At 30.5% G+C, this 24,507-nt stretch overlaps 5 protein-coding genes across 5 annotated transcripts; 1 reads left to right on the forward strand and 4 right to left on the reverse strand.

Moving 5' to 3' along the window:
* Positions 1-1,271: 1,271 nt before the first annotated feature.
* LOC143915933 (cdc42 homolog) lies at positions 1,272-2,095 on the reverse strand. Its single transcript, XM_077436752.1, has 4 exons — positions 1,912-2,095; positions 1,742-1,851; positions 1,439-1,636; positions 1,272-1,358 (listed from the first exon to the last, which is right to left on the reverse strand). Exons 1-4 carry the CDS (start codon positions 2,093-2,095, stop codon positions 1,272-1,274), a joined length of 579 nt encoding a protein of 192 aa, XP_077292878.1.
* Positions 2,096-2,675: 580 nt separating this feature from the next.
* Positions 2,676-3,396, forward strand: LOC143915934 (cell division control protein 42 homolog). The gene is made up of 4 exons (XM_077436753.1): positions 2,676-2,684; positions 2,758-2,989; positions 3,049-3,158; positions 3,250-3,396. The coding sequence occupies exons 1-4, from the start codon at positions 2,676-2,678 to the stop codon at positions 3,394-3,396; spliced, it is 498 nt and encodes a 165-aa protein (XP_077292879.1).
* Positions 3,397-3,809: 413 nt separating this feature from the next.
* On the reverse strand, positions 3,810-4,606 carry LOC143915935 (cell division control protein 42 homolog). The gene is made up of 4 exons (XM_077436755.1): positions 4,423-4,606; positions 4,243-4,352; positions 3,968-4,165; positions 3,810-3,899 (listed from the first exon to the last, which is right to left on the reverse strand). Exons 1-4 carry the CDS (start codon positions 4,604-4,606, stop codon positions 3,810-3,812), a joined length of 582 nt encoding a protein of 193 aa, XP_077292881.1.
* Positions 4,607-9,260: 4,654 nt separating this feature from the next.
* LOC143915243 (cdc42 homolog) lies at positions 9,261-11,439 on the reverse strand. Its single transcript, XM_077435794.1, has 6 exons — positions 11,396-11,439; positions 11,216-11,305; positions 9,896-11,133; positions 9,715-9,824; positions 9,418-9,618; positions 9,261-9,347 (listed from the first exon to the last, which is right to left on the reverse strand). Exons 3-6 carry the CDS (start codon positions 10,077-10,079, stop codon positions 9,261-9,263), a joined length of 582 nt encoding a protein of 193 aa, XP_077291920.1. The 5' UTR covers positions 10,080-11,133; positions 11,216-11,305; positions 11,396-11,439.
* A 2,537-nt stretch (positions 11,440-13,976) lies between these two features.
* On the reverse strand, positions 13,977-24,411 carry LOC143915244 (general odorant-binding protein 28a-like). The gene is made up of 6 exons (XM_077435795.1): positions 24,253-24,411; positions 15,836-16,045; positions 15,602-15,763; positions 14,354-14,474; positions 14,200-14,279; positions 13,977-14,124 (listed from the first exon to the last, which is right to left on the reverse strand). Exons 2-6 carry the CDS (start codon positions 15,890-15,892, stop codon positions 14,101-14,103), a joined length of 444 nt encoding a protein of 147 aa, XP_077291921.1. The 5' UTR covers positions 15,893-16,045; positions 24,253-24,411; the 3' UTR covers positions 13,977-14,100.
* Positions 24,412-24,507: the final 96 nt, after the last annotated feature.

Raw genomic sequence — 24,507 nt, forward strand, 5'->3', positions numbered from 1 at the left:
GTGGGCCGTTCGTTGGCTTGGTGCGTACGCACCATTAGACAAACTGACAGGTGAATGTCGATAGTGCTGCCGATTTTGCTCTATTTGCGGTGAGGTTGGAAATAAACTCAGCCCAGAGGCGATGAACTGGCAAAGATTAACGTATGTGAGTGAAAGAGAAAGAGCTATCTGCAGTTGAAAACGTGTGTCTCGTTCACTCTGGACTATGCGGTGTTCCAGGGCGGCGCTGTAACACTGTACAGCCAGTGCAACAGCACTTTAATTCCGGTGCGGTGCAAGCGCTCGACAATCACTAGACAGACTGAACGACAGATAAACTGGATGGCAGCTTTAAACGCAATTCTCGTCTTCTCGAATGATAGATTGCACATCAGATGACGAGTAACCTTTCGATGTGCACAGATGCAATTATTAAAATGGTAATTATTAAAATTGAGTTGGATCTTTCTGGCGAGTTTAATAAGGAAAGATTCAGAATTTATCGAATATTGCCTTATTAAACTCGCCAGAAAGATCCAACTCAATTTAAATAATTACCATTTTAATAATTGCATCTGTGCACATCGAAAGGTTACTCGTCATCTGATGTGCAATCTATCATTCGAGAAGACGAGAATTGCGTTTAAAGCTGCCATCCAGTTTATCTGTCGTTCAGTCTGTCTAGTGATTGTCGAGCGCTTGCACCAAACCCCTTTAATGCATCTGTCACCATACAAGTTAGAAGGGTCTTCAACACAGTCAATATTACTTACAATATCACCCTTTTGCATACGGGTAATATTGTAAGTAATATTTACTCTGTCAAAGGCCCCAATAGTTCGTCCATCCAACTAATAAAAATAATTTCATTAATAAATAAAATATTAAATGTATTATTAAACATATATTTTAGAATTTTATAGGAGGGTTGCAGCCCGGCAGCCCATTAGGACGATCCGCCACCATTACATACATATGAAATATTTTAATATTGTTTAACATGTTAATGTAATATAATATAATAGTCACATTCATATATTATATTATTGTCTTTGATTACTTTAACTTAATCTATGTATTATACATATATACTCTTACAAATAACTGTTCAATATGTGATGAACTACAGAAAGAATGTCGTTTCTGATGCCGATTTATCACGTTATGATATTTAAAGATTGAAAAATGAGAGTTTAAAATGTTTTATTTAATCTTATCGCATTATCTATCTTATCGATATTAGAATTGAATATATTTATGTTCGTGTTAATAATATATTAAAAAGAAAAAAATCACATTAAATTGCACAACTTTTTAGTGGTTTTCCCATTTGTAAAAGTGGTCAAGATTGCTTCTTCAAATACGTCCTGTAAACCTTCCTAAAAGCGAATAAAAATTACATTTCAATATTTTTTATAAATAAATCATTTAAAAATACATTTTATTAAATCCAACTGACCCGTGTCAGAGCCGAACATTCAACATATTTAACGGCTTTCAGTTCTTTAGCCAACTTTTCCCCTTGCTTAGGCTGAATAACACTCTGTTTTAGTTTCCATAATTGATGGATAATTTCTGGATAGTCCCTTTGATCTATCTGAGTGCCGACCAATAAAAACGGAGTTTCATTATTGAAATGAGCGATCTCTGGCACCCACTGCACCACAGAATAAGAAATTAAAATAATTTTATTCAAATTATTGATAATTTCAAGCCTATAATATCTATATGTACATATGTATATATGCATATGAATGCTTACTTTAGATTTAACATTTTCAAACGAATCTGGATAAACAACACTAAAACAGACCAGAAACACGTTAGTGTTTGGATAATTCAACGGCCTCAACCTATCGTATTCTTCCTGTCCTGGAATATAAATATAATTTAAATATTTTATTCAGTACATTGAATCGAATATGATAATACCTGCTGTATCGAATAAGCTGAAATCGTGTGGTTCTCCTCCAATAAGCACCATTGTTACATAGCTGTCACACATGGTCGGGATGTATTCTTCTGGAAATTTATTATTAGCATAACTCATCAACATTGTCGTTTTGCCGACTGCACCATCTCCTACCAACACGCATTTTATTGTCGGATTCAACATTTTTCTATGCTGTTGTGAGGATTGTGTTTGTTGTATTGATTATATTCTGGAATTATTATGAAATCACATTCAAAACATATTTTTAACTATCATTTTATTTTTATTTAGAGTTTAATTTAAAAATAGCTATACAATTGTGTGAAAATTGCCAACTCGCTATCTCCAATCATTGCCTTTACATTGTAGATAAAACCAAATAATATATACTGGGCCCATAATTGTAAAGTAATTCTACAATACATGAAATATTTTAGTTAATATAATATTTTATAATAGTCACATCAATATATTTTATTATTGTGTTTGATTACTTCATTTATTTTACACTTAATCTATGTTTTATATATACTCTAACAATTAACTGTTCAATATGTGATGAACTACAGAAATATTGTCGTGTCTGATGCCGGTTTTCACGTTATGATAGTTAAAATGTGTAAAACGATAGATTAAAATGTTTTAATTTATCTTATCTTATTATCTGTCTTGTCGATATTAGAAATTCCTTGTGAATTAGAGATGCTATCATTTATATATATATAATTAATTGGACTATAAGTTACACTAGCGGATCCAGGAAATGGTGGAGGTGGGGGGAACAACAAGATGTAGACATGCATAAAAACAAAGAATAAATATATAATATTTCATAATAATTCCAGAATATAATCAATCCAACAAACACAATCCCTCACAACAGAATAGAAAAATGGCGAATAAAAGAAAAAAAATGCGTGGTGGTAGGAGATACCGTAGTCGGCAAAACGACACTGTTGATGACCTATTCTACTAATAAATTTCCGACAGAATACGACCCGAACCTCTTTATCAACGATATAGTAGTGTTGAATATTGGACGAGAACAGCACGATCTCTGCTTATTCGATACTGCAGGTATGATCGTATTTGATTTTATTTATACTGAATAAAATAAAATAAAATTTATATTCCAGGACAGGAAGACTACGAAAGGTTAAGGTCGTTGGTTTATTCAAACACAGATGTGTTTCTGGCCTGTTTCAGTGTCGTTGATCCATATTCGTTTGAAAGAGTTAAATCGTATGTAAGCATTCCCATACATACATATATTATAGACGTGCAAAATTATCAATAATTTTAATAAGAATATTTTAATTTCTTATTCTGTGGTGCAGTGGATGCCAAAGATCGCCCGTTTCAATAAGCAAACTCCGTTTTTATTAGTCGGCACTAAGATAGATCAAAGGGACGATCCCAAAATTATCAATGAATTAGGGAATATAAAACGGAAAACTAGTAAAAAGTTATGCAGTCTTATGTGATCTTTTTCTTTGAGTGCATTATTAGTAAAGTAAAAATAATATTTATTTATTTTTTCAACATGAATATAATATTTATATATATATATATATATATATATATATATATATATATATATATATATATATATATATATATATATATATATATATATATATATATATATATATATATCATATATATAACATCCGAGTCCAATTACAGATTTTTACAAAGAAAATTAAATGAAAAAGATAAATACAATATAAACAAATGAAAAAGAAAAGAATAAAAGCTATAACATGACAAAAAAAAAAAAAAATATATATATATATATATATATATATATATATATATATAAATATATATATCTTCTCAATTTTAATGAATTCTTTATATTTCACATCAAATATAATATAACAATTATAAAGTAAAATCACATAATACTGCATCTGCATCTTTGGGAGACTTTCGGTTTAACTAAAGTAGCCTGGATTGCTTGGTTGAAAACATTCTTTAAACCTTCCTAAAATTAAAAACAAATACATTAAAATAAAATTAATTTAAAAATACATGTTACTAAAACAGACTTACCTTTGTCAGAGCCGAACACTCAACATAATTAACGGCTTTCAGTTCTTTAGCGACCCTTTTCCCTTGCTCAGGTTCAATAACTTTCTGTCTTCTTTCCGCTAGTTTATTGATAATTTTTGGATCGTTCCTTTCATCTATCCTAGTGCCGACCAATAAAAACGGAATGTCTTTGTTGAAATTTAAGATCTCCGGCACCCACTGAGTCACGGGTAAGAGATTATAAGTTTTGAATATAGACATTTAAAAATTGTATGCATTTATCTATGAGTACTTACAACTTCTTTAACATTTTCCAACGAATCTGGATAAACGACACTGAAGCAGATTAAAAACACGTCTGTGCTTGGATACATCACCGCCCTTATCCTTTCATACCCTTCATTTCCTGGAATGTAAATTAGATTTTAGTATTTTATTAATTTATACTGGTGTTTGTGAATCAAACATGATCATACCTGCCGTGTCAAATAAGCCTAAATTGTAAGTATCTTTTTTGAAATCCACCTGCATAGTGTAGCTATCGAATACCGTTGGTGAACAGTATTCTGGAAATTCATCTGAAGTATAACTTATCAAAAGCGATGTTTTTCCGACAGCTCCGTCTCCTACCACCACGCATTTTATTACTATATTCGTCATTTTTCAATGGTGTTGTAAGGGATTGTGTTGATTATAATCTGGAGTTGATATGAAATCATACTAAAAACAAATTTCAAACTTTAATTTTATTTTTAAATAAGAATGGTTTTGTCATAAACTAATAACAATTATTTTTATAGCGGGCTCTTCACTCGCATCGTGTTTGGCCGCGAACACAGTGTGTGTGAGTCGAAATGTGAGTGTTCAAAGTTTCGCGCGTTGTGGCGTTCCCCGTATTTTTTTTCGCGACGAAGGGGCGCGTCACGACGACGAAGCGAAACGCACACACTCACATTTCGACTCACACACACGGTGAAAACGTGAATCTTTTGTCGCTGAGCTGTCGAATACCGGTTTGCTACGTTCCCCGTTATTGGCGGGGAAATCTGTGCGAAGTCCAGTGGAGTAGTTACCTATTTCACAGAATGATGCAAACCATCACGGCCCACGTTCGATTTGAAACAATTTCACCGTACGCCACTGTTATACACTTGCGTATAAGCTAAGTAGGAGAGTCAATAACAAATCAGGCGTGGAGCCGCTCGACTGCGAAAACATTTCAGAAACAAAATCTTACTTTAAAGTTTAGACGAAACCACTTTGATGTTGAATCGTATATATGAGAATGCTAGTAAATTACGAAATTCATATGAAGAAATAAAATCTGGAGCGAACAAACTGGCCAGGAAGTGGGGAGAAATTTTTGCATCATGGCCCAAAATTTCTAGCTACGCCACTGGCGCTAATGGGTTAGTAAGAAGTAGTAAAAACATGTCAACACACTCATCGAGTCGCGGCGCGATTTTCACGGGCGAGTGAAGAGCCCACATAACACAAAATTCTTGCTCTAATAATGAAATTACATGTGAAAATATATTTCAATGTAACACTAGTTGAGATTCAAACATATTTGAATTCGTGAGGGTTTAATAATCCCTCGTCAAAGAACTACACCGATTATTCCTTAATGCCCATTATGACTAGAGGAATTAAGGTTGCCTTCCGAACTTACAATGAATTTACCGAAACGATTTCTAATTAAAAAACAACTCTCATATATTGTTATACAGTGTGGAGATTGCCAACTCAGACTGGCATGTTTACGGAGAGTCGCTATATCTAATCATTCACAGTATCTCTAATATTCTAAAATCCGTATTGCAGATAAAACCAAATACTATATATTAGACCCATAATTGAAAAGTAATTTTCAATATATAGATAAAAAACTCTCGATTATCCGAGCGCGGATTATCCGTGTTATGTTTAATTATTTTCAATTGCTGATGAATTCTGCACCGAATTTCGAGAATATTTGCAACCCGATCAAATCTACATATAATGCAGATGAAACAGGCCTGTACTGGAAGTGCTTGCCGACAAAAACGCTGGCTTCAATGAGAGAAAAGTCCGCTCCTGGGCATAAATCGTCCAAAGAAAACTGTCATGTGTTTCGGAAACGCATCAGGAACTCGTGAAATGAAACTTTTGATGATTGGGAAAGCAAAGAGATCTTGTTTTTTTAAGGGAACTGAAATGAAAAATTTTCCCGTCAACTTCCCGAAAAATCTTCCCGTGACACTATAAATGAAGAAGGGGTCTGGGTCCGATACCGGTGGTTACATTAGTCATTCAAAACGGAATAACACTAGTACTTACTACTTACGGCCTCTTCTGCTTAACTATGAGCGTTTTTTTAAATAAATAATGAGTATTAAAATTATGAAAAAAAATTGTGTTATAAATCTGATATTATATTCGAAACCAAGTCAAAATTTGATGATTCGGATTATCCGTGTTTTTCCAATTATCCGTGCCCTTCCTCCCCAGAATTAGCCCGGATAATCGAGAGTGTACTGTAAATGACACATTTTTTATCATATTTTACAGATACATATAAAAGTCATTACATTGCTTCATTTATTTTACACATCATCATATATAATAATATTTTATTTATTTCTATTTTTTATTTTTTTATTTTATTTACACCAAGAAGTTAAGAAGTTTTTTATTTTTTTATTTTATTTACAAACATTATACATGCATATACACATAAACACATAAATCATTACAATTAGTTATTGAGTTCAATTGACTCATATTAAATAGTTCTGACATAAAAATTAATTCATTAGGAACAAAATTCAAACTCCTAGGATTAAAATCATCCAAGATCATGACTTTCCTGCCAGCCAAAACATTAAAATTATTTTGAAAATTTGAAAAAAATGAATTTATAATTCGGAGGAGATTCATTCGGAGGAAAATACAGTACACATATTAAAATAGAAAAATTCTTTAAGCGAAATAATATCGTTATTATGTCTGTCTGTCTGAGATAACGCTCGCCGTACTATAATAGTCGTTTCAATTCGACATACATAAATATGTACGTCACAGCTAAACCACTTTCAAAATATATATACGAATATAATAACAAAAGAAAAAACTTCTATATATACTGATCGCTACTAATATTTCCGCTTGGCAGAGAATTTACTGGCATCTATTGAAAATGTATTTAATTAATTAATTTTTCTATCGGTTTCATATTGTTTATATGTAGTTTTTACCATTTTTTTTTTCATATTAAACAATTAAATATAAATATATTTAATAGGTATTTGAAAAAAATTTGACCGCGTGGGGATCGAACACATGACCAACGACACATTTCTTTTATTTTTTATTATTTAATAACTTATGTAAATGCCAACACCCCATGCGATGATATGTCATCGGGTAAAACACTAGTAATCTATATATTTTTACGATGAATTCTCCAATATTTGATGAACAGTAACAAAAAGATTGTTGTGACGTATGCCCTATTATCACAGTTATCACTTTAAAACGTGTAAAATAATAGTTAAAAAAAAGCATGCTATATTTTTTTTAATCTTATCGATAGATGAAACTTCTCTACAATCAACAATTAATTGGGCTCTAAGTTACATGATAAATTTTGTCTTGGGAATTTTGAAAATTATTTTCAGATCAGTGTATTTCGAGCTAAGTTTTTTTTGTTATTTATAATTTTTTTTCAGTAGGGTTAAATACGGGTTTTTACTTTTATTAATGCATCAATTAACATTAGCTATTGGTACTAAATTATCTATCTAGAAAACTCCCATATTAATATATGTAGATATTTGTGATTAAAATGGCATTATGATATTCAAATCGTGGCAGCTGTGCAAAGCTGGAGCTCCTTCAGTATAAAATGTGTTTTTATTTTTGACGGCATATTATGTACAATAAAAACTTTAATTCTATCCTGGAACATAGCCCCTATGGATGAGTCGCTAATGCCTTAAAATAATAAAATATATAGTTGAAAAATTCTTATGAAACTGCTATGGGCGAAATCACACAGGGAAGAACGGCACGTCGTGTGCTTGGCTCCCCGCTGTGGGGGTTCCCATACATTTCTTCAAATCTGGGATACGTCGTTATCGATCCCTGTCAAGCAAGGATAAATACAACGATACAATTTTACTGAAAACACTCCAGGGGGTGATTTTGGGATGGTGTGTTCTGGGCGCGCCATGAATATGTGCTGGGCATGCCACATTTTTTTCGCATGTTTAAAAGTATTTAAAAAAAAACATGTGTTAAACCAAAAAACTACGTTCCTTGCTGTGTGTTTTCACCCTATCTATTATTAATTTTTTAAAATCAAATTGATTTGGGTTGTTCGTTATAAAATCAATATGTGCATTAAAAATAAATAAACCAGCAGCGTGGTCTAGCGGTGAGTGTTGTATTCTTTCATGCAAGGGGTCACGGGTTCGATTCCCACCAGAGTCTCGTTGTTGGCCAGACCTTGGTTTGTCGAGATCGATCGTTTTTTATCAGAATTTTTTTCTAATTTTCATTGAAACGGTTCCTGTAAAATTGGCTTTTCCTCTCCAATTTTCTATTGCAAACCTTGAGTTATTGTTATATCTCAGGTTTCGCCAGATTTCTCTCCATAGATGTCTCTGTGGATGATTATTGAATGTAAAAAGTCTGACCATAGATGAGAGGTGTTGTTTCGATTTGCATGTGTACATATGTATGTAATAATTATGTATTCAATATATGTAATATATAATTTCTCGAGTCTTAATCTGTTTAGCACACTCTGACACTCGCCGCTTTGGAGCAATCTGTTAGGCAAGTGTGCATGATTAATTGAAAAATAAAATAAATATACGATATTCTAACATTTATTTTAAAATATCAAAATGATTAGGAGGAATCAAAATTTTGATGTAATAAAAATTTGTCAATTTTCATTATTAATTAAATAGTGTATAAACATTGTCAATTTTAATGATTTTTTATTACATACCTCCTTTACGTTTCACTTACGATTACAATTCAGGAAAAAGTTTACCTCTTATCCGATCGTTTTCATACTTTGCCATATTGCTCATTTTGGTCATCAATATAAGTAAATGGAGCCTCCGCCATTACGATAGAGATAAAATATCGTATAAGAAGCATTTCAGGTCCGAAGATTTTTAATCTCGGTGACAGTTGGTAGTCATTAATTTTATACATAGATGGCGGTAGTAAAAAAAATATTGGTGTTTTTATTCAAAATAATAACTTTATATACAAATTATTTATATTTTACATCAAATTATATATTAAGAAGTAAATATCATAAAATACTGCATTTCTTTTTGGTGACTTTCGGTTTAACTAAAGTGGCCAGAATTGCTTGGTCAAATACATCAGGTATACCATCCTAAAAAAAAATATCAACTATATTTTAATAAAATTCATTTACAAATACATGTTATTAAAAAGAAATTAACCTGTGTCAGAGCCGAGCATTCAACATATTTCACGGCTTTCACTTCTTTAGCCATCTTTACTCCTTGTTCGGGCTGGATAACCTTTTGTTTCTTTTTCATCGCTAATTTTTTTATAACTTGTTCATCATTCCTTTGATCCGTCTTAGTGCCAACTAATAAAAACGGAGTGTTCTTTTTGTGATGATTGATCTCTGGCACCCACTGGGCCACAGATAAGAAATTATTATATTTAACTTCAAATAATTTAAACTTTTACACATGTACCTATACATACAAATATCATATGTGAACGCTTACAGTAGATTTAACATTTTGTAACGAATCTGGATAAACGACACTGAAGCAGACCAGAAACACATCTACGCCTGGATAAATCAACGGTCGTATCTTTTCATAGCCTTCTTGTCCTGGAGTGTGAATAAAATTTCAATATTTGGTTTGGTTTAAATTTAAATTCGAGAGTCAAATCTGATCGTACCTGCTGTATCGAATAAGTATAAAGTGTAAGAATTTCCTTCGGCCTGAATCGTTGCGGAGAAGCTGTCAAATATCGTTGGTAAATACTCTTTTGGAAATACATTTGTAGTATAACTCATCAAAAGCGACGTTTTGCCGACAGCTCCATCTCCTATCACCACGCATTTGATTGTTTTATTCGACATATTTCAACAGTGTTGTTCGAGATTATGTTGATAATATTCTGGAATTATTATGAAATCATACTGAAAACAAATTTTTACCCCTATTTTTTTTAATGAGAATCGTTATTTCCACTCAAAATTCCTGTTTTTTTATGAACTTGTATCTTAAACTATTTTTCAACATAGCCTTCATTGACATCCAAGCAATTTTCAATTGGTGAAAAGCATAGATGTAGAATAACCTAGATATGCCATTACATACAAATTTCGTTGGAGATCTTGTCGCCACTAACTGAGGGGTGAAGGGGGTTTAACTAGCGGGGAAGTGGTGAAAAAAGGAAAGAACGCAGTGGTCAGCAACCAGTTTATATACATATGTACATGCACTGAAGTTTTATTTTATTTATAACTTTATTTTATTGGACACTCCGCGTGACAGTAAACCAAACTAATAAAGCCATATTAAGAAAAAAATATTTAGCTATAAACACTATATTAAACTACAAATGTATGTTACTCTAATAAAACCATCATTAACTATTACAATATTTAAACATTAGTAACTTCCACAAGGATCAATTTTAAAGCTGACACTTTAATATTTAGTTCATTGTTTGTAGTTTTAAACTTAATGTCGATTTCTGAATTTCCTTCAGTGCCAACAAGATACCTGTGGCAGAGGTTGTCGACCACTGTTCCATCAGTGCATAGAATCGCGCCGATATTTCATTAATGTTAAAATACTACTATAATTGAAGACATTATATATTAATTCTTACATATGATATGTGATGCCATCCGCCTTTTTATGTTTTCTTGAGTAATTGTAACACAATTTCACTGAACACGTTGGCATTTTCGAAAAATGTCAATCGACCTTCCTACTTAGAAGCTAACTAGCTACTGAGAGAGAGAGTGTTCATGATCTGTAATTTTTTTTGTGTGTGCATGGTCCAACAGGGTGATTGGCTTAGAGCGTAAGGGCGTATCTATGGTATTCTATATCTATGGTGAAAAGGTTTTAATCATCCCTCATTGAAGACCTGCGCCGCTTGTACCTGCATGCACATCTTGACTATGCATTACGAAGCATCAACTTGCAATTTTAATGTATCCAAATGATTTTTAATTACAAAGTAACTCTTATATATACATACATTGTAATACTGTTGAGTGGAATTCAGGTTGCTACAGCCGCGGAGAGTTGCTATCTCCAATCGTTCACAGATGAAACCAAATAATATCCACTGCACCCAGAATTATAAAGTAATTTAACAATACATACATATATACATATATTATATGAAGGTATGATATATGCATAGAAGAGATCTTACAGGTAAATATATGTAAATGTCAAATACAATATATCAGTGTGTTTGATTGTTTCATTGATTTTACTCTAGTCTATGTATTATTACAGTGTCATTTTTGTTACTGATGCTGTTTTATCAAATTTTATAATTTAAAACGTGTGAAACAATAGATTAAGCATGTTTAATTATCTTATCATATTTTTTTATCTTTTTATCGGTGGGAAAAAATTACTCACCATATAAATATGTTATAATCTATGATTGCGCTTCAAATTACAAAATAAATTTTGTTTGAAGTGTTATTAATTGCCATTCTTTAATTTTTATGTTCATTGATGATTAATGAAATCCATGTGTGTCTTAAATCAACGTACTGGTGACATATGTATATATAGTAAAACATGTGTACATTCATTTTATACTGCAAGGATGAGCTGTCATTGACTTCAAATAATAGCTTGAATGAAGAATACAGATAAAGTTAATATATGTTCCATATCGAAGTAACATTAAATAAAATGTTTCATCGATCTTAAACAATTTGAAAAAAAATCCTTTTTTATTTTTGAGAATGATTTGAGTTTTTTACTATTTCAAAAAAGCGATCAACAGTCATTGCAATTGCAAAATGGTATTGCAATTTAAATGAGTCGATTATGATTAGTTTAATTCAAAGTGACCGGTCTCTATGCAATCATTTTTTTTAATTTTTTGACCCCCATTCCATTTTTAACATCTCGATGTCCTGTTTTTGTCTCAAAGAAACTTGGACAACCTAGAAATAATAGTTATAACTAATCCATTTATCTTATCATGTTGATTACTTATCGATGGACAAAATAGTTTTCAATTAATCTATGATTGTGCTAAGCACCACATACTACATATGTACACGTGCATGTACATAGTAAATTTTGTGTTATTTATTATCAGACTTAGAATCTTCGGTACATTTTTTTACTTTATCTGCATACATATGTACATATATGCGAAGAATCAACAGATAAAGTATTATGGTATTGTAACGTGGGAACATTATGGGTATTAGCCGCTGCCTAAAGTGTATTCGAGGGCTAGCAATGAAGATCCCCGAATTGGCCTAGCGGGACTCTAAGTGGTCGGTAGAATTCCTAAAACCCTAAGAGCGTTAAACCGCGAGAGCATGAGACTCACTTAAAACTTTACGTGCCTATACAATGGAGAAACAAACGAATCAGGGAAGCTGTAGTGAGTGAAGCTGTACCTTTTTAAGGAGGTACTTCATATCAGATCATTCTGGAAGGAGCGCTGGCTGCGCGTGGACCTCCTGTATTCTATGGTTTTTAAAAAATGTGTACATGTGTATTTTTGGGATACACCGCTAATCCTAAATGATGTTTATTTATTTATTTAATAGTTTTGGACCATTGTGGCATTACAGGAAGAACCTAAAAACATGATATAAAAAACAAGTAAACTGTAAATAAAGGAAAAAAAGCAAAAGCAGAAAACATGGTAAAATAAAATAATAAAAAAAAAGTAACAAAAGGAAAATAATACATCATTCAGAGAGAAAAAAAAAATAACAAAAGTGTAAAAATTAAAAATAAAATCCATAAATCCCATTCTTTGTTTACACTGAACAAAATTAAAATAGTATATAAAAATATACAAAGGAGAAAGAAAAACGTATCATACATTTTCATGCTCTTTATTCGTGCATTGAAAATAAAGATAATAAAAACATTTATAAACATAAAAAAAACAACCAGCAGAACAAACTAGTAGTTAACATATAATGCTTTGAACAGAGTGGTCATGGGTTCAAATCCCACTGGTTTCTGCTGGCCAGACCTTTTATATTGTGTAATTGTAAAAAATGTTCCTATAGAGCAAGGGTATCTAACCTTTTTGAGATTGGGAGCTACTTGTCATCTTATTTATGGCGATCTTCTAATAAAAATCTTATAAGAATTTTTGTTGTTGCTATTTTTAGTAAATTTAGTAAAAAATATTCCTTTTAAAAGGCAAAATATCGTTTATTATTTGCAGAAACAAATAATTTTAATAGTTTCGTAATTTATTCTATAAGTATGTCATAAATGTAAGGCATTTTCAAAGAAAATTATAATTCTTTTTTCAAAAGATGTTATAAGGTCTTGAGAGTTATTGCCTGAAATTCCCTCCAGTTGCTGCTGGCCAGATCTTGGATTTGTGACTCCAGTTCGATCCTTTTCTACCAGAGTTTGCTAATTAATCTGATTTTCATTGAAACAGTTCAAACAAATTGACAACCTTACCCATTTTCTCGCCAAACCTCGAGTTTTCAGCAATCTTGAATTTATCTGAATTGTATAAAATGCTGCAAATTTACAAATTTGACCATAGATGAGACATCTATGGTCAAATTTGTAAATTTGCAGCATTTTTAATATTAAATATTATTTATGTATTGTATTTATGTACTGATTGTATTTATTTATTGATATGTATTTATGTACTTTGTATAATACTAATAATATAATATTTGTATCAAATGTACAATGTTTCTAGCCAGAAAGGCGCAGTGGGGTTACCTGTTAGCCTTCCTGGTATAAATTAAAGATTAAAATAAAATTAAATTAAATTAAAAAAAAGTGCTAGTTTTATTAATATAGACCAAATATAAATCAGTATTTCATATTTTGAAAATATCTACAATTTTAAAATTCGTTGGATGTGTAGATAATAAATCTGTTCTACTGTATTTAATTCGGACCACTAAGACCCAGCTGAAATATAATACATAATTAAATTGATTAAAATTGTATTAATTTAAATATTATATATTTATTATTTGCATGTACCTCTTTAACTTTTTCCATGGCGCAAGCATGCATAACTCCAGCACGTTCGCATCCCTTCTCATCATCTTCCACAGCATTCACTACATATATTACGATAGTCAAGTTAATATTATATGAAAACTTCATATTATTTAAAAACATATTGAATCGTTACCTCTGTCTTTACAATAGTCTGAAAATTCTTTAGCGCGATTGACTTTCTTTTCGTCATTTTTGAATGCTTCTTGTGCGGCTTTCTCGTTGGCTTCAGCGTCGAATTTACCATCAGCTGTCAACTGAAAATCATGAATTTTATATCAAGATCATAGTCTTACAAAATGATATTAATAATAATAAAACGCTCTTCGAATATGATTTGATAATTTTTTAAATAAGTGTCTTTTTTATAATATGTTTTGTCTTTTGTTTATTATTGAGTTACTTATATACATATGTACAGGGCCGGCTCTCTCAATTATAAACACGTCGATTTTTCCCAAAAAAAAAACTGTTAACCCAAATATATTTTGTTTTGTTGTTTGTCTTGCTTCGAAAGATATTTGAAATAATCGTTTATCCTTTAAAATTATCTCACCATTAATTTTAGTGATAAAAATATATAAATAAAAAATGATTAAATAAAATACATAGTTAAAATTTATATACACTCATTTTTTTAATATAATACACCCCCCCTCCCCTATAAACTTCGGTCAAAAAATTTTGCCCCTCCCTGTGAAAAGCTGAAATGACGCCCTTGCTGTGTATGTTTATATTATATATAAGAAGAAGAATTGTCTTTTATCATGACAATGATTGCATTTTAATAAATTGAAAGATCTATTAAATATTTATAAAAAGGTTTTAGCAACAACTCATCAAAAATTATAAATAAAAATAAAATCGATATATGTACATATTTTATACATTAGGAATAATAGGTTTTGAATGTACTTATATTATATTTAGAGAGTCGATAAAAATCTTAGACCTGTGAATCTAAATATGCCCATATATGTTTTTTCAATTACAATATTGAATAATAAGTCCGTGGTTTATATTATATAATATAATATATATATATATATATATATATATATATATATATATATATATATATATATATATATATATATATATATATATATATATATATATATATATATATATACATTGATTATAAAAATTATAGAAAAATATATAAAAATTGATTATAAATAAAAAAAATAATAATAATTAGTTATTATCAAGTCAAAATTTGAACCACTATTGAATTTTAAAATATTCCAATAATTAATTACTACAATTTGAAGAAATAAAAAAATAAATTTCAATTTATATCACTTATAATACTTTATAGTTTTTATAAAAATAAGAAAAATATTTAATTGTATTAACTCTAAAATACTTTGATATAACTTACAATTCCCATCTCCTTGAAGATGCAAGCCATCATGCATTTGGCTTCAGGAGTAGTTGCCGGCTCTTTGTTCAAGATTTTCTGCACTTCTTCGTCGGGCGTCTTATTTTCTTCCTTACACTTTGCCCCGATCGCCATGAACTTGTCCTTGTCGAATATTCCATTCTGAAACAGACCAGAATTGTTAGTTAACATGAAACAATATTATATAAATATTCAAAAAGAGTTCAAACCCACCACAGCCGGTAAAGCTGCTGCCACTAGGCAAAGTGCTACAATCGAAACCTTATTCATGATTGAACCCACCGTTACCGAACTGCTAATTTAACTGGAAGGATGTCCGCAGTAAACTAACTACATTTTTCCATCGAACGCCGCTTATATACGCCGTATATCCACTATCCATTACACTAACACCATTAAAAAGTGGTCAGATGGAAAAGTCAACTGTGGGCATAGCAAATTATTGGTCACCCACGACTGAAGTCCGTAGACAATTCGAGATGGCAAAACAATTATTTGAATGATAAGACGAGCGCAATTATAATGCAATTTTTGTGACACAGTGAATATAAATTATACAAAATTATATAAAACAAATGTATACCGTACACACACGCTCGCACAGACTTCATTCAATTGTGGCCGTTCAATTAAATATATATTAGCACACTCACACTTGGAACAGTATTGCTGAAAGCATCAACGATAAAATACATATAAACTACGTATTATAAAATTATAGGATAAGCCGCAACTAACAAAACACACTATTTCATAATTACTATATATTTAGCGATGGGTAAGGTAAACCGTAGCGAGGAATAAAAATATGATGTAGAGATCAGTAGGTCAGGTATTGTATCAGGTTGTAATAAATTATGACGGTACGAATACCATCTTGGTCTTCTACAAATTTGCCCTACGTTTTAATGTCGACTCTCAGGGAAAATTGCAATCCCTGTTAGCACTAGGGATTGCAATACCCAGAGAAATGTTAATATTATATTTCTCTGGCAATACCGATATACCAGTAAACTGAACTAAATTTCTACCTGTTTATTTATAATGGTAGTAAACATTAATACACAAATGAAAATCGAAGAAGATAGAACTTTTCAAGAGCAAATAGTGAATCTATGTATACTCGCTGGCAGGCCCGGCCCGAGGGTATATGGCGCCCCTAGACAGATTGGTTTACAGCCCCCCCCCCTCCCTAAAATTTCAAACAATAAATTTCATGAAAGTTCTAGAAATTTTATGTTGAAGAAAAATATATTAAGAGAAAAACGAAACATTTTATTTAGAATTTTTATTCAAAATAGGCACGTTTTATGTATAAAAATAAAAAAAAATTTTGCCTAGCCTAATTTATTAATTTGAATTTACCTAAGTATTTTTACAAGGGGGATATTATATTTTCAAATTTCTAAAAAAAGTCCCCTCCATTACTTATTATTTTCCCCTCTAGACTTATTGTACCCCCACAACCCAAGTTTGCTCGTGTATAAAAATATTTGATATTTTAGAGTCAACTTCCTGCGTTCCTCGTAGACTATATTTTACAAGTATTGCTACTTCGAGTAGAAAAATTAAGTTGAATATAAAATGTTTTATAAGTTCAAAGAAAACCAAATTATTTTTTCAATTTAATAATCAAAAACAAAAATGGGGGCGCCTCGCAGCGCCCTTTGTCTATGGCGCCCCTAGACACGTGCCTAGTATGCTGCTCCTTTGAGCAGGCCCTGCTCGCTAAATATAATTTAAATATAATTTTAGAATGCTTATTTTTTACAAGCTTTTTATTATTTATAATCAAAAATCAACTTTGCTTCAAAAACTTTACCTAACTTTTAAGTATTTTTACAAGGGGGCATATTATATTTTCAAATTTCTAAAAGAAGCCCCCTACATTACTTATTGTTTTCCCACAGCCTAAGTTTGCTCGTATGTATATGTATATAAACATTAGCCTAGAGTATTTCTTCATCTAAATCTGACTCTGTCTGAATATAAAATCAAAATTAGATAAATTTGACCAGATGTCACAAAGGCTGTGCATTACTGATATAAAGGGTTAGAAGATCTATCTTCATCTTTGCTCTATATATCTATATATATATATATATATATATATATATATATATATATATACAGTATTGTCCAATACAGATAAGGCACAAAAAGAAGAAGAAAAATATGCCTTACTTTTGGTATATGTTTATCAAGGTTCATATTTCCCTGCCATAAAAATATCGGTGTGACAGATTTGTATTTCAGATTACAACCATGTGTAAAATAATAATCAATTTTGTTTAAATTTGAACGCAAGCAAAATTGAATCACATACACGCTTATTATATACTTTAGTATACGTATATGACGTAGATTTAAAACATCAGGGTTCGGTAACCTAAAGTTCGAACTTATCTCTTTTAAAATCATTGTCAACGACAATTTCATTTCATTATGTGCTAATTTAACAATAAGTGATTCCAGTTATAAAATATCATTGAAAAAACCCGGTCACATAAAAAGTTCACTAAGCTGGTCGAAATTTCCGCATTTTAATGCTCACATACATATTGTGTCGTAAAATAGAAATGCTACTTGCGATGTCCCGTTTCCGATTAGTATGTATATTTTTCATAATTCTGGGCTTGATAATCATCTGCGGATGGCAAATGAGTTCGTCCGACTACAATCATCACCGGTTGAGACAACAAAACACCACTTTACAATACAAAATCTGTAAATCATCACATTGTCGTACAAAATCTCAAGGTTCAAACAGCAAATTATGTGTTTTACGTTCAATCAACAATGTTGTAGTCACGATTCGCATTAGATCAACAGCATATTCATTTGAAATAATGATTTGTTTAACATGTTTTTGGGTGGGAAAGAATTCATATTTATAACATTTTCGGATTAGGCATGCACTTCGTTTTTATTAATATTCAACGTAAAAGTCACCACAATGTAACTTCTAATGTGGCATACGAGTTGATAATAGTTCTTAAATCAATCTTCTAATTTGAAGAAGTACATGCACAGATAATAATTTATTATGATATATAATTACGTAGGTTCACGTTGTGTAGTTTGTGATCTACGTATAATATATCATTGTAATTATACGTTTAAATAATAAATACTGTATGGTATGTAGTGTGCTCGCATATAAGAAATAATAAACAAACTATATGTTTTTGGATTTAAATAAGTTTTATTTTTTATTACAACACATCTAATTTTATCATTGTGACATAACTGAAGTACAAAATTACAATAAACTAGTGTTGTGCCCGATGAAATATCATCGCATGGGTTATGGCTAGTAATTAAAAAAAAAAAACTGAAAGAAATATGTAGGTCGTCAGGCAGTCGTATATTTTTCAAATACCTTTTACATATATTTAATTTAATATTTATATTTAATGTGAAAAAACTGGTAAAAACTACCTACCTACCTACATATAAACAATATTTTAATACCAATAGAAAAATTAATTAAATAAATTTTCAATAGATGGCGCTAAACGCTCAGAGACTTGCCTAGGAGAAACATTGGTAGCAAATAGTATATATGTCACAGTGAAATTATATTTCAAGTGAAAATAGATTTTCACTGACGTTTCAATGAAATCATAACCAGTTTCAGGGTTGTTTTTCATCATTTCAGGGTTGGTTTTATTCATTAAAGATTAGATTGTTAGGTTTGGTATTATTTAAGGGTTAGGATAGGTTAGGTTAAGTAAGGGTTGGCCCTATTAATTCAAGATTGGGTTGTTAGGGTTAAATTTATACAGTTAAACGTTGTAAATTCATTGCTTGATACATTTTCACTGCTTGAATTGGTGAAAATATATTTTCACTTGAAATACGCTTTCACTGTAACATATACATATGTTCTTTCGTTATTATATTCGTTCATTTTGTTGTCAGTGTTTTAGCTGTGACGTACATACATATGTATGTCGAATCGAAACAACTATTACTTGCATTAGATTTACATGTATCTATGTAATAATTATGTGGACCAGGAAGGCGCATTTGGGGTTTACCTGTTAAGCCTTCCTGGTATATTTGTATGTAAAAAATAAAAATAAAAATAAAATAAAATAAAAATTAGGGCGAAAACACACAGTGATGAATGTGGCACGTGGTTTTTTCACAAACCTCCTTTACGTTTCACTTACGATTATTAGATACTTTTAAACATGTGAAAAAAATGCACAGGTTCATGGAACGCCCGGCACACCTCGCCCCAAAATGACCCTCTGGACCTTTTTCGCTAAAATTGTATGCTTGTATTTATCCTTGCTTGACAGTGATCGATAACGGTGTATCCCATATTTGAAGAAATGTAGGAGACCACCCACAACGAGGAACCATGCACACGATGTGCCGTTCACCGCTGTGTGTTTTCGTCCTTATAGTACGGCGAGCGTTATCGCAGATACACACACAGACAGAATAGCGATATTTTATACACTAGTGTAGTACCCGATGAATATCATCGCATGGATTATGGCATATTAAGTTATTAAATTAAAAGAAATGTGTCGGTGCTGTGTTCGATCTGCATGCGGTCGTATTTTATTCGAACAACTTCCAAATACATTTAATTTAATATTAACTACCTACCTAACTACATATAAACAATATAAAACACAAATAGATAAATAAATTAATTAAATAAATCTTCAATAGATGGCGGCAAATCATCAGAGACTTAGCGCCGTCTATAGCAAACAGTATATATATAGAAGTTTTTTTTCGATATCATACGACGAGCATTATCCATACATATATTTATATATATATATATATATATATATATATATATATATATATATATATATATATATATATATATATATATATGTATATATATATGACGATGATGCATAGAAAATATGAAAATACATAATATCATATAAGCATTGGAGGATACATAAAAAAAATTTCAAATTAAAATTTATTAAATAAAAACTATAAAAAACATAATTTGATGGGTAGCAATATTCGAATAAAACTAAACGCAAATGAAAAATAAAAATTTATTGAATAAAATAAACTGCTTCCCATTGGAAATTAGTTTGTTGTTTTACCATCACATGTGAGTCATTTAATGTATCCACAGTAAATATGGTCGCCTTATCTGATCATTTTTAATTGACACCATCCGTAATAACCATTGAAAATATATCGCTTTCAATATTTTATTGTAGAAATTCACTAGAATTCTCCACAATTGATATGCGTATTACGACCACTAACTTTTCCCCCGACAATGATGAATATTCGTAGTTAATACGTTATAATTTGACAATATTGAGGCTGTTTCCATTATAAAATTAGGACAAGGATATAAATAAATAAAACTACAAAATGCTTCGTCCGTAAAATTAACTGTCAAGGCTATGATTTCTACATGCTAATATACATATACAATCAAAATAATTACTTTTAATAATTCTGCCGTGTCTATTGATTGACATAAAACAAGCAACACGTGCAGTATATGAATAAGAATTAAGAATAAGAATTAAAGTAAACCATAAAACGAACCACGTTGCCATCAAAAGACACGGGAGATCAGTCCATACAAGTATTAAAGATTAAAAAAATTGAACCTCTTAAGTTTTACATCAAATTTAAATCTAAGTCTAAATCTATAAACTTAAATATCATCATATCATATATCTAATATCGTTATTCTGTGTGTCTGTGTAAGATAACGCTCACCGTACTATAATAGTCGTTTCAATTCGACATACATACATATGTAAACACGTCACAGCTAAAACACTGTCAAAAAACGTACGAATAAATTAAAAAGAAAAAACTTCTATATATACTATTTGCTGCCAATGTTTCCTCTAGGCAAATTAGTCTTTGAGCATTTACCGCTATCTATTGAAAATTTATTTAATTAATTCATTTTTCTATTGGTGTTTTATGTTGTTTATACATATGTATGTAGATAGGTGGTTTTTACAATTTTTTTCATATTAACAATTAAATATATTTAAATGTATTTGGAAAAAATTCGACCACGTGCGTCATAAGCTTTATATCATTCCATACTTACGCGACCCAAGGTTTTAATTAATATATTTAATTACACTAATTTAAGCCGGGGTCATACTTTTAATTGAACTCCTAATCATCGTATTTTCGTACATTTCTTATTGATGTATTGTTTCAATTTTCTTTTTATTTTTTATATTTTAGTACATTTTATATACATATATATGTACATATGTATATAATTTTTTTTTTTTTATATATAATATATATTTTTTTAATATACTGTCTTAATATTTTTATATACAAAACATAGAAGAGCCTTGTTTTTAAAAAACTTTTTTTTTGCTAGTGTTTTTTTTTATTTATTTAATAACTTAATATGCCAACACCCATGCGATAATATTTCATCGGGTACAACACTAGTATATATAAATAAAAATAAATTATAAAAATTCAATCGAGTAAAACCGAAATAAAAATACTTTTTGAATCGAAGAATATGCCAAACTGGGAGATACTGAAAGTTTGTGAGTTTGAAAAAAATGACAATTTTTCAGCTTCCTTTGGATATTTCCAGGTCTAGACAACAAAGATTATGAGTTTTTACTCAGAATGATATCGAGTGCAGCCGTGCAGTTCACATTGAATGGCTAACAGCTAATTTTGCTAGTGCATAACGGAAAAGAAGGTCCTTCCTTATAACTGCTATGTACTCGACTATGAATATTTTCGAAGTTATTTAAACATTTGTATACCAAACAACGGGTGCCCGGAAACTTTTGACTTTGAACAACAGATTTCCAGAAACCCACGGAAACCAATAGAATGACAATACAGAACACGTGTCAAGAACAGTTCATCAATTTGACCCAAGCATTGTAATGATTCTTTCAGAATTTTCGTCGTATCTGATGGAAATAATGGATTTCAAGGACATTGCAACTGATACATGTACAGGAAGGTCATCATTTCATTGTCAATGGGAAATCCACAATTGGACAAAATTCGCTGCTGATGGTAATTTACAAATAAATAATATATATATAACACGGTTTGTTGGCATCGCATTGCCATCGCTTCGTTGATTTTGTCAGCAATTGATAATAATAGGAACAATATATAGGTATATGTATGTATATATAAAAAAAAAAACCAAAATCGCTCAGCAATGATTCGACACATTTATTAAAAAAAACATGTCGCGTATAATATGATCGTTTTGTTGTAATATCTGATAGAGCATGAATTTATTTATAAATAGACAAGTACTAAACTGTATTTAAATGACAGTTTGGGTTTCGTTTATATTTTATTTGAATTTTTTTGCAATAACTAATTATATACAAAGCAAGAGTGCCTAATCAATGTTGGATCTTCGTAATGTTGCACAACTGGCGTTTATATATTAAAATATAATATAGCATATACGTAGTTACAATGCTGTATTATAATAAGGTGTAATTGTGTTGTCAAACAATACAATAATACGTTATTGTAATAAAAAATTAAATTACTATCCATAGTATGGTACAAACATAATGAGGCGAAAAGGCTAAATAAACACTACAAACTATAGTCAACTGAAAAGTATCTCATCCTTGATTCGGTTGCAATTAAATACAAATTATATTTGATTTGTATTATTTTTTTTCATATTTTCTAAAAGACACTTAATCTTCATAACAATAATTCAATTAATCTTCAACAAATGAAAATTCAATTAATTTTCATTTGATTTTTAAAGGAGAATACACGTACGTATATGCATGTATATATTTTATGTTTTACCCGTCATCTGGTGGCGTATGTTAAAATATTTTAGAGAATCGGCCACTTGGTAAAATTGTACACGATGTCAAACATAGTAAATGTGATTTTACATACAAAAGTACAAAAGCTTTAATTCGGGTCAAGTTTGATCATGCAAAGATTCCATGACAAAGAGCACTATCCTTGTAAATGTTTTAAGGTCTAAAATTAGTCAAATAAATACTTACTACGGAGAAAATTTTAGTATAAATAGTTACTTTTACTAAATAAATAGGTTTCTGAGAAAAACATAAAAAAACATCGATTCTCTAGAGCAAAAGTACTACTTTCGGTTCAGATAAAAATATTTCAAAAAATAAATTTATAAAGATTATTATTTCTATTATATGTAAAAAACGTTTCAGTCCGATTCAGTTAGCGGTTTGGGAGATAATTGAATTCAAAAACTTGAGAAAAAAAGAGGATACCTATAAGGGGAGGTACCATTTCCGGTCAACTTAAAAATTTGAAAAAAACTTACGTCGAATCGATAAGAATTTCAGTAGCCGATATTAAGTTTCAGTTCGATAGAACTAACGGTGTTCAAAAAATCCACAAAATACACAGACACACACACACACACACACACACACATTTTTTCTAGATCATGAAAACGTGATCAGTAATCGATTCTGAGTTCGAATCAGTCAAAATCTCGAGTTCGAATTTTCGCATGATCACAAAACTTCATCTATTGTTACTACGTACATAGATAAAGTAAAATCGCACTCACATTTCGAAAACCTGACCAAATAATATAAATCATTAAGCGAGTTTGAATTAAAAAATAAAATCGATTAACTTACATTTAAAAAAATGGCGTAGGATCTATTGGTGTGTTAAGTTTTGAAAATGCAATAAAATCTGGTAATATCTGACATATTGACATTTGTTTACAAATACAAGATGACATTTACCACAATTCATAACCTCACTTTACAGCTACCAACCTAAAATAATGTCAGACTACCAACAACGCATTACAAATGGTTCGGTGATTACTGGTCACAAATTACTCGTCACAAATTCACTAAAATCTCTATAACGGAACATCTGGCAGC

This window comes from Arctopsyche grandis, chromosome 8 (assembly GCF_051622035.1).
Source record: "Arctopsyche grandis isolate Sample6627 chromosome 8, ASM5162203v2, whole genome shotgun sequence".
NCBI classification, from domain to species: domain Eukaryota; kingdom Metazoa; phylum Arthropoda; class Insecta; order Trichoptera; family Hydropsychidae; genus Arctopsyche; species Arctopsyche grandis.